This window comes from Mytilus californianus, unplaced genomic scaffold (genome assembly GCF_021869535.1).
Source record: "Mytilus californianus isolate M0D057914Y unplaced genomic scaffold, xbMytCali1.0.p SCAF_1, whole genome shotgun sequence".
Classification (NCBI taxonomy): domain Eukaryota; kingdom Metazoa; phylum Mollusca; class Bivalvia; order Mytilida; family Mytilidae; genus Mytilus; species Mytilus californianus.
Window position 1 is genome coordinate 39,302,305 of NW_026262581.1, and position 12,307 is coordinate 39,314,611.

General features: G+C 33.1%; 1 protein-coding gene across 1 annotated transcript in view; it reads right to left on the reverse strand.

Moving 5' to 3' along the window:
* The window catches only part of LOC127702350 (signal peptide, CUB and EGF-like domain-containing protein 2), a 239,303-nt gene that overhangs the window by 175,923 nt on the left and 51,073 nt on the right, over nucleotides 1-12,307 (reverse strand). Inside the window, exon 5 of the mRNA XM_052206494.1 lies at nucleotides 7,998-8,126. Within this exon, the coding sequence (XP_052062454.1) occupies nucleotides 7,998-8,126 (129 nt within the window). The remainder of the gene's footprint in view (nucleotides 1-7,997; nucleotides 8,127-12,307) is intronic.

A 12,307-nucleotide genomic window follows, 5' to 3' on the forward strand; every position in this document is an offset into this window, starting at 1 on the left:
TGGACGGGTATAAGACGGACGACATTTTGTGGCAAGCGTTGGATTTGGTAGAAGAGACTAAAGATAAAGGCAATATTATAACTCAGAGTACTTACCTGTATCAGTTTAATAAAGGTAATCATAACTGTATTTTATATCTTACGATTTTATCAAAAACAAAAGCCCCTCCCCCTACTCTTCTCGAGAATAAACAAACATTCATATTCGAACATACTAAGGGATAGGTGTGTCTGCATTAAAAACCCCGACTACCAGACACGCTCAACATATAATATTTAAAATATAATATAGAGGAACTCCATTTTTGGGGGCAATCAGGGGCTGATCCCGGGGGTTCCCAACTCAAGAGAAAAAGGGGGGTCCAACCATTCAAATGCATTGATCTTTTAAATAAAAGTCGGGTCTAACCCGCGGAACCCCAACCCCAGATCGGCCACTGGGTAACCCGGGGGGGGGGGGGGCAGGGGTGTCCGGGAGTAAGAATCCCCATTTGGCATTTTTTTTAAAGATCAATGCTTTAGAATAGAGACATATGACTGTGATAAAAAAAAATTACCTTCAAGCAAAAGAATATTTAAAGGATTATTTTTGTATTCCATATAGATGCTTATTGGAATTTCCTAAAATGTGTTTTTTTAATATCATGAAACAATTTGTAGTAAACACTATAAGTAATTTCTTATGTTCATGCCATTTAAAAAATAATCAATTTCTATTGTTACGAATAACAATGGACTTTGTTTGCGGGATGTTTCTTAGAAGCAGGGGTTTCCAGAAACCCCGCTCGTCACACCCTGTGGTCAAAATCCATTGTTATTCGTAACAATAGATTTATTCAATTTACACATGTTTCAGAAATAGAAACTATGAAGTATAACAATAAAACTGGGGTGTAATACTAGTTATACAAATGATGTATACATGTTTGTTAGTCTTGTATGTTTTTTTTAATTTTGGTTCATTTATATGATTCGGAGTTTAGTGTGACGTCCATTTTCACTGAACAAGTACATATTTTTGTTTAGGAACCAGCTGGAGCCCGTCTCCGGGTGCGGGATTTTCTCGCTGTGTTGAAGACCCATTGTGACCTTGGCCTGTTTTCTGCTCTTTGGTCGGGTTGTTCATACACAAGAATCAGGGACAGCTCAGCGGGAGTAACGTTATCAGTGACCAACAAGGGAGCACTTTTGGACTGATAAAATTTAACATTGTTGTATATGGAAAAAACATGACAGTTGCTTTAAAATGATTTGTCAACATTTTATTTGTACAATCATAAACTATTGCCATGGCAGGTGAAAAAGTTATTAGATTTATCTTTATTTTGATGTAAAAAAAAATATTTTATGTTATTTTAAAGTGGTGTCCCTAATGATTTGAAAATTTCCCATGAACAGATACGTTTTTCCTACATAACTTAACCAAATTCAATGATGACGAGTGGTAGTAAAAAATTCCTATAAAATTCATTATTGTAGTGACATTATTTCGCCATGTCCCATGTTATTTTTGTATAATTCTTCTTTCTGAAGGTGCAAAAAAAAATATTTTAAGTTTACATTTGATGGTGTCCCTGGCAGTTTGAATATGGTGATTATTTCGTTATCAAACGTCAGTTCGTGTATACGTATATTGCAAAGAACTGAAACCGATATCTATACGTACCATATTGGGAAAGACGGAAAATGTTTGATATAAGATAGCGTCGAAACTTAAAAAAAAAAAAGTAATAATATTAATCATTTTTCAATTATTGTTTAAAATAAATTCATGATGACGAAAATGTTAAATTGAATTTTAGTCCTGATTAAAAATTGTTGAAATTTTAAACATTATCCGGATAATTTAAATATATAGATAGAACTTAGACACATTTTGTATGATTAGAAAATGCTAATGAATTACAAAGAGCTTATTTGCAGTCCACACCTAATGACAACGGAAACAATGTGAATTTGAAATTCTGTACTAAAAGTTGGATGATGAATTAATTAAAAATGCAAAGCATTTGTGTATTGCTATTAAAGTTTTGTAGGGTTCGGGAAAAGTAACATTTTAATTGTTCTTCTTATTCGTAAACACTTATTATACATGTATAGTACATATTTAAATTATTGGAAGGAAAAAGATATGTACAAGTATCGTTTATTGTGTTCTTATCCTAACCATATTAAGGTGTGAATTTAAACAACAACCACCCGCTGTTTTATCATCTGCCAGCTATTCAATTAATGAAAGATGTAGACCGACATTCATGCTGATTTTGAATATCATTTGACAGTACTAAAAGTTTAATGTACACTTAACCAGAGACCTATATACTAATATGTATTTATATGTCTCTGACTTAACGTATAACTCCGTAAACTTCTGTACTCAGGGATGTTTATACATGAACATATATAGCCCCGTCTAGCATGTCTTGTAGTTTGCATGAGAGATTTAACTAAAATCTTGAATGTTGAAATATTGGAATGATTCGTTCATTGTTGAGTTGAAATTGTATTGTGTCTTGTTTTTGCATATTACTCCCATCCCAAGTTTTCTTTTCAATATGGGTTTATGTTAAGAATAAACATCATTATCTAAAGGTAATACAGATACAGCGAAAATTGACACGAAGTAGGCAAATATTTCGAAAAATACGAATTATACCAACCTGTATGTATTTCACACTAGTAAAAAAGAAGAAAAAACGTGAGATTGCCTTTTAATGTACCTCTTTAAAATTATCGTAGCCTTAAAATTGTCAAAACTGATCAAATCGACTTTCTAAAATTCACAGGTTTAGTCTTTTTTACCCAAATCTTCTTTAAAGCGTCTCAAAATCGAAAAATAGATTTTTTAAGATTAGAAAAAAACCCACCTCTATTTTAACTAGTTGCGATTTTAGTCTTTTTTTAACTATATTAGAACATAAATCAGGCCATTAATTTTCTCTTTTAAATGCTTTCTCATTTTTTTCATACCGGGGCATTTTATAACATAACTTTTTATAACATATATAACTGGGTTTTACTCATTGTTGAATGACGTACAGAGTCCTATAGTTGTTAACATCCTCGTATTTTGTTCTTTCAATTGACGCAAAGTTTTCATCATACCACATCTTCTTATTTATAAGCCAATATATCTATTTGTTGAATTAAGATGATACATTTCAAATGTAGGACATAAAAGCCCCGGACACGAAGATGGTACTAGAAAAAAAGGCAGGTTAGAGATAGTTTGTCTCTGATTTACAATGTGAAAAAACTTATTTCATAGTAATATTTTGTGTTTTCTTGAACATTAATAATCATAAGTATAAACAACTTTGTAATCAAAATTAATTCACGCTAAAAGAATTCATAATGATCTAGTGATTATTTAGAAAATTTAGAAAATAGGCTGCGAAATTTGTTATTACTTGACTGGCTTTTAATATGGTACCAAGAAATATATCCTTTGCATGAATAAAATTTGATAGAATCATGTGCATAACAGTGTAGTCGAGACCATTGATTGGCGCGCTAAAATACCCCATTGACTGGGTCAGATTAGGTGAACGTTCGTCTGTAACGCCCAAAACTCACGACGTATTTATTATAGACATTTAAACTGTGAGGTCACCAAAGGGTCTCAACGCCTAAATAAAATAATTCGAAAAACTAATCAGGAATAACCTTTGTGTTTTGATTTATATTGAATACTTACACTGAACTGCGGCCAAGCTTAGCGAAAGGTCGTGCAACATAATCAGTCAAACAAACTTTATTAGATTAACTCGTTAAGGAACGATCGTTTTCATTGGTCAATTCAAACCTTCGACCTCACACCTGCGAAAATAGAACACGCGTACTAAAAAGCTGAATGGACTGATCAGTATTCACGTAGCCGGTCAAGGTCGTTAAAAACTTCCATCTTCGTATTCCCGAACATGATTGTGTTCTTAATAACCCCATGGCAATTCTAGCTTTTATACATGTGCATGTAAAATTTTAAACTTTAATCTTAACAGTCACGTCGAAATATTTAATTCAACTGTCTCCTCTCAATTGGTCCTGGATTAAGGGAGCTACCATTTTATTTTGATTGGGGGTGAAGGACTTGGATGAAATATTTTGTCCTGCATTTTTTTTTAGTCGTTATCTCTGTCCTGTCTTTCTATTTTTCAGTCTGTTAGGTCCTGACTATATTTATTCGTTTATCCTGATTTTTTACATAAATCGTCATCCTGCCTTTTTTTTGTCAAGTTGCTCACCCTGCCTTATCTTTTATTCAATGGACTTGATGAATTAACGTTGTACTTGAAATGAAACCGTACTTAACTACAAAAATAACCAAATTACATACTAAAGATATTGCTCGATTTTTATAGTAAATGGGTTTGTGTTATAAACTGTCATGTTCATTATTCATATTCTTTCATAAGTTTTAGGATAGTGTGATTTTTTTTCTGATTTAGTTTACTTGATTTTGAACAAAAAATCCCGAAATTCTAAGTAAATTTAATAATGTATTTTATTTTATCCTTATATTTTTCATAGTTCGGTACAAGTGCTGCATGCATAAAGACTATTACTTAACACAAATTATTAGTATAATATTTCGACCCCACTATTTGAAATTCACAAAATACTTATTTAATTATTTCGTCCAAAAATCATTGTTTTTTACGTTCGTAGTAACGTAGTACATTCCATTGTCGGTCACCTGTGTCAATTCACGTGCACACAACAATTGTTGTTGTATTTAAATCTTTCGGCCAATGAAATGAGACGTTACAAGTTGTTTGTTTGTGATACGCCAGAATGTTATCAATGAATTATCAATCGCTAAACTTGACTGCATTTCAGTGTAAACGTTCTTTACTTGTGTTTTCGTTATGTTTTGATAATCAGTTTTTATGATATCGCACGTTCTTTCAGCAAAAAAAAAAAGGATTTAACTGGCTTTAAAAGTTACAATGCATGTGTTGATTATTATCTTTTATTTCGGACGTCAAAGCGATTTAACAATTGCGGTTGCATGTCCAATTATGTCATCTTTTAACTTTTTTCTGGTCAAAATTTTATTTTAGAACGAATGCATGATCAACTTTAAAAAGTGTGCGTACACAAAACATATAGACAAAATATACTTCTGTCCTGTCTTTTTCGTACTTGCAAGTTATTAGACAATAAAAAGGCTATTTGAATCAAGCCTTGTGGAATTTGCATTTACGTTTTTGAATAGGTAAAATGTATAGTTTGGTGAACTTTTCTGCTAACTACTATACTTGTGAAAAACCCTTGGCAACAGAAACATTTTCAGCTTTTTTTTTAATCGACCCAATTTACATAGTAATGGACGACTTCGTACATTTTATGATCGCAAATAAAATATGGTTATAATATACTGTACACTGTAGTTCGTATATATACTGAAACCCTTTGGCAACCCCACAGTTTAAATGTTTATAATAAATACGTCGTGAGTTGTGGGCGTTACAGACGAACGTACACCTAATCTGACCCAGTCAATGGGATATTTTAGCGCGCCAATCAATGGTCTCGCCTACACTGTTTTGCACATGATTCTAAGTCTTCATTTATCAATTCTAACGAACAATATCCCAAGCTGTATAAAGAATTTATGTGATAAAAAGAATGTACTTCAATAATTTAAGTTTCTCTAATATATTCAACGATAGTAAACAGTTTTACTATTTAATTGTGAATTTTTGTCCTATCAATTGTGTGACGGTCAGGCGTGGTACTTTGTGCCATTTACTTGTAACTCAGGACTGTGAAAAATTACCTTTACTTATGACCTCATAACATTGTAAAGTCAATCGTTTACTGTTTCAGAGGCGTATAAAACAGATAGTAAATACCTTTTTTTCAGATTTTTTTTACTATAATCAAGAAGGGCAAAGAAGATTCTCTTGAAAGAAAGATTTGTCATTATGCCAAATGAAAATTAAACTATGAACTGTTTTTGACATAGTTAGTCGTGAATTCTTTCTACTACAGCCCAAGTAATTGCATATCTAAATATAATTTTTCTTTCCCTTTAAAACCAAGTGTCTTGCTGATAGCAAGGATTTAAAACTATACAAATCCTTGCTGAAAGTTAACATGTTAAAGGGTTCCCACTGATTAATCAATTGACACATATAATATGATCATACATAGAGTTGTCTTATCTTGCGAACTGGACACCAGATGAGTCCAGGAGATTAGAAACCCAGTTCAAAAGAATTATTTCTTAATTCGAGTTATCTCCCTCAAAAGTGTCCACAATTCTTGTACATGTGTCTCTTTGACACATTCTCAATTTTATAGTGAATACAAAAAGTGTTAAAAAAAATCCGCAAGGATACCTGTTAGCATACTTATCAATAGATATACGAAAATTGACTTGCTTTTGACGATCAAATTCCATTAACTTTGGAACAACCAATCTGGAAATTATTTAAATCCAAAATAAGTTTTTTTTTTTAAACCTGGCATTATGTTAAATTTTCCCGAGAAGTCGTTTAACTATACACGAGTTATTTTCAGACATACGTAAAATCTTAAAAAAACATTTGCAGATAATGTCAAATAACTTCACCAAGCTTAAGAATAGAAAGGGGGGTTCCTTTCATAATTTCTGACATAATAGAAACATTTCATTTTATTCTGTGAAAGGAAACGACTTTTTACCATACGATATATGTTCTTGCGTTTTGAGATTAAAATCCCACAGCTCTGGAATGACCAATCTGAAAAGTTTCAAATTCGACACATCGATTGTCTACATAAGACTTAATGTTATATACTTAGTTTCTATATTTCATATGATTTGTGAAAGCATACTAACTTTATCGTAAGAGATTAAAATTGTAATTTTTTTTTATATACTAAGTTCAATAAATCGAACTATTCATCAAAATCAAAAGGTACCTAGTCTTCATAAAATATGAAATTGAGTAAATCTTTGATAAGGATACGTTAACATATATTTGACTTATATAGAGACACGTGGTCTGACAGATGCACGGAAGGACAGATAGCCGTCGACCAGTATACGCCCATTCATGATGGTCGTAAGAGAAGGTAGTATGAACATGAAATAGAAAGACATTGTCTATTGAATGAGCAATTAAAATAGAAGAAAACAATAATCCTAGCTGTTCTATCTGAGTTCAGGTATTACACAAAATTAAGAAGAGCTGTCCACATAGCGGGACTTGTACCCCCGAAAATGCATTTGACTTTGATAAATGATATCCCCATCCAATGATGCATCAGCATACAAAATTTGGTCGATCAAAATTCTACGGTACACAAATATTGCACAGCACACAAATCAGACAAGGTTTTACTACCATAGGGTTCAAAGGTTCAAAGTGTGACATGACTTTGGTATATTGCACACCCTTACAGATCATGCAACTGCATACCAAGTTTGGTTAACCTATAAGTTTTACGGTACAAAAGTTATGAGCAGGACACGAATTGGACAAGGTTTTGCTTCCATACGGGGTCAAACGTCTTAGTCAAGGTCAGAGTGACATGATGTATCTACATACCAAGTGTAATCAAACAAATTTCAATGGTACAAAAGTTATGCGCGGACAAAATGCGGAACAGACGGACATGGTGATTCCTATATATCCCCCAAACTTTGTTTCCGGGGGGTATACAAATGCCGTGTAGGAAAAGTAAGAAAATACGAAGATACCAAGGAAGCAATTTAATCGTTTATAGCAACATCAACCCCCAAAACGAAGATGACATTCAGTGCTCACGAGAGGTGAGAAATTCCTACTCCAACAAGCAAGTAGCAATTACTAAAGTTATGTCCAGTTATAAGTCACCGTTCGTTTCAGGCATACACTAGTTATGATAACTTCAGTAAATTTTTCTTGGAGAGGACTTAAACTTCACAATTCAGAATCATTATGTTAAGTATCCCGATAAGCCATAACCTTTTACCAATGACATCCGCACCGGTAAAACATAAAATATATAAGCCTTAAAACATACCTGTGCATGTATTTCCAGGACCGAGCACAAAACCATCAGAACAGGAGCATATATAAGATCCTACTGTGTTATTACATACTCCGTATATGACATCACAAGTAGAATTATCCGCTGAACATTCATCTTTATCTGAAATACAAAATATTTGCATATTTAGCTCCTTTATCTAAATATATCATAAATTCCGATCACCGCAAACGGAAGTAAAGAATATATTTTTGCGCAGACGTAAGTATGCACAAATTTTCCTCAGCTCAAAATATAATCTGTAAGTAAAGTACACTGATTGGGTTTGAATGTTATCAAATTTTACATATGTGTTTATCACTTCAGAATTGTAAGAAAAATATGCTCACCAAGACATTAGTGTTCAAGTTGTTGTAATTTACATTCCCAGCAGGCATTAAAGTATATCACTTCTAACTGCAACGAGCCATTAAATATTCTTTTTGTAAAAAAGGTATAATAATAGTATATATTTTTTTTATTGGCTGAGCACGAAAATGTATACATGTAACACACACGACATATAAAAATACATAAATAAGATCTTTAGTAAAGAGAAATATGCAATTTACATAAGGGATTATATTTGAGGGTTTATATTTAGTAACTTGAAGAGGTCACAAAACGATTTCATACACATCTCTTATTAATCCTTTTAACTATGACTATAATGCTTTTAATGTTATCGAATTTAAAATTTGTATTGCTTTAAACTAGAATAATTTGAATATCGAACCGACTGTTAGCAGCCGGTTGGATATTGAATATCGAATAACGAATGACTAACTGGCCGCTACATGCAACTTTATATGCATCTTTTATTACCTGTATACAATTGATCATTTATACAACAGCCGTATTAGATATTTTGTCACATTTGAGAGTATTCTTCATTTTACGTTGTTAAGCATGTTAATTTGAAATTGTACTCATTGTTTCAGTTATATTCGTATTGTTCAAATTTTATCTAGTTACCTTGAAGTTTATGAAGTTAAACGTTAACGATTTGCAGTTGTTGTTTCAGCGTATGAACATTCAGTGTATTCTATAATTCTTAATATATCAATATATCTATCAATAAACCTAAATATTCTATTACAGTAGTTGTTATAGTATTCTTTTATTTGTCTTTGTAATTCATTACTTTTACTGTTTAGCCTATTTTTGGCAGTATCCGTTTGACGTGGCTCGATACTTGTACATCCCGTCATTGTGTTATTGTGCTATGGTAAATTTTTGTATTCTTGTATTTCGTTTTTGCTAATGTGCTTTGTCTTTATACCTTTTTGTTTGTCTTTGTTGACATATTTGCTTGTTTTTGTAGTGATTCATTTGACGTGGCTCGGTACTTGTACATCCCGTCATTGTATTGTTGTGCTATGGTAAATTTTTGTAATCTTGTCTTTCGTTTTTGCTAATGTGCTTTGTCTATATGCCTTTTTGTTTGTCTTTGTTGACATATTTGCTTTTTTTTGTAGTCATTAAGATTATAACACAATGTTGACTGCTGTACCCCTATTTTTGACATTTTTACCTATTATGTCTGTTTGTTTTGTTCACACATCGTTGTTAATATAATGGAATTTTATGAGACTCATACAAGTGAGAGGTTTAGCTGGCTATAAAACCAGGTTTAATCCACCATTTTCTACATAAGAAAATGCCTGTACCAAGTCAGGAATATGATAGTTGCATTCGTTTGATGTGTTTGAGCTTTTGATTTTGCCATTTGCTTTCCGTTTAGAATTTTCCTCAGAGTTTGGTATTTTTGTTATTTTAATTTTTACTACAACCAAGTCGATGTCAAGTTTCTTCCTAGAGGAATCTTTACTGCTGGTGGATTATTCCCCGAGGGCATCATTAACTTGGTAGCTTAATGCATGATGAATACAAAGAACAAACCGGCTAGGACGTCGCCCGGGTTACCAAGGTCCTCTTCTGCTACACGGAACACTGTAGCATTTGATTTTTTATTGGTGAAACTCGACAAACTTTGCGTAAAAGGATGAATCAACACCGGTCTGATAATAAAGATCCGCAATTCAGGGTTCTTTATAACCATTTTAATCAACCGGACCATGACCCTTCTTTATCTATGAAAGTATGCATCATCGAGAAAATTTATCACCACACCAATAGCCCTATACTAAGTACTCCTTTCCGAAAAGATAGAGAAAATTTCTGGATAAGGGAACTAGGTACTGCAATGCCATATGGTTGCAATGATAACATCAAAGGAGTAGGAAATTTGTCAAGTCGAGCCTGCAGTGATGTAAATGTAATAAGCTTATTTAATACTACTTTAAGACACAAACGCAGTCATGGGCAAACACATTACCATCGGCCTAATGTTAAAAAGTCTTCCAAATCTAGATCGCCCTCTCGGGGCTTTGATGACCTTCTTTCCCATCTTCATCATCCGCTAGGGTTACATTAAATTAGAACTATTATTTTTTCACTGCCTGTTAATTTTCTAAAATGTTTGAGAGATTATGCACTTGGCAAAGGATGCATAAATACATTTTCTCCAATATACAGACTGGTCAGTATAATTTGTGATGTACCTCTTTTCCGTCTTTTTAAACCAGTAAGATCGGAACCTTTACATGAGGAAAAGAGGAAATTACTTCCTGTTCAGTTTACCAATAAAGGAATTGATGCAATCAACATAAGCAACGTTCTACATCACAAGGAGGTAACATCTAAAATTCCACTTTATTTTCAAAATCAGTCTGTTCCTATTGTATCCTACAGTTACACCAAAACCATTGCACCTAAAGTATTTAACTATAAGCAAGCATTGCAGGACCTTGATTTAGAACAATACTTAAAAAACCCTATGAAATGTGACTGTTCCCACCCGCCTTATATTTACAGCCCCTCTGGCCATGTTATTACTGGGGATCTAAACATAATTCAACATGAACATCTCCGAAATGTGATAGCTCATGGTCCTAAGTTTAGAGAACCCCAACACATCAATTGGAACCATAACTTCAAAATAATTATGGATTCCATTGAGAACTACGCTAGAGCATGGGCTAACCGAGAAGAAGTTGAACTGGACACTTTGTCAGAATGGGTCAAAACAATCAGGTCTCTGATAAAACGTCGCATTCACAAGTTGAAAAACTGTGTGAATGATCGACCGAAGTCCGTTTTCAGAGACAAAGAGACTGTGAAATATCTATCATCTTTTCACGATAAGTATGTTATTGTTCATGCGGACGAAGCTTCAAATAATATTGCCTTTGTATGTAAATCATACTACTACGAGTGTCTTGTAAAAGAATTAGGAATAAATGAGCACATAGGAAATCCCACATACAAAAACATATCAATTGACAAGGATGAGATTTTGGCGAATCATAAGTCCTTCATGGTTTCAATGAACATTACATTGAACAGCAAATCGGAGGACTTACATTGTTTGTATTGGATACCTAAGCTTCACAAAATTCCGTACAAACAACGGTACATTGCCGGCTCATCTGCATGTTCGACAAAAGAATTGTCCATTATATTGACAAAGATTCTGTCCGCAGTGAAAGAGGGTCTTCAGAAATACTGTGAAACTGTTTACTCGCGTAGTGGTATTAACCATATATGGATTCTAAAAACTCTAAAGAACTTCTGGATAATTTTAAATCTCGATCTTTCTATGAAATTAGTTCTATCAAAACTTTTGATTTTTCAACCCTGTATACCACCATTCCCCATGTGAAATTGAAAAATCGTCTAAAAGAAATAATCCACAATGCTTTTCAACAAAAAATGATAGCATACGCTATAAATTTATTACTTTGGGATACCAAACGGCATATTTTGTTAATAGTGAACAAAAAGGTAAAACATGCTAAACAGAGGAGCAAGTGATCAGTATGCTGGTGTTTCTTATTGACAACATATTTCTTGAATTTGGAGGTAGACTTTTTCAACAAATTGTCTGCATTCCTATGGGAACGAACTGTGCGCCTCTACTTGCCGACCTCTTTTTATTTTCATATGAGTCGGAGCTCCTTCAGACACTTGTCAAAAGCAAAAAGATCAAAGAAGCCAAATCATTTAATTTCACATTTAGATATGTTGATGATGTTCTTTCCATTAACAATCCAAACTTTTCTGATTGGGTTCCATTAATATATCCTTCAGAACTAGAAATTAAAGAAACAACAGACACGGCTTCCTCTGCCTCATTTTAGACTTATACCTCGAATTTGACATAAGCGGTCATCTCAGTACCACAATCTATGACAAACGAGACGATTTTAATTTTGAAATTATCAATTTCCTCCACCTTAGTA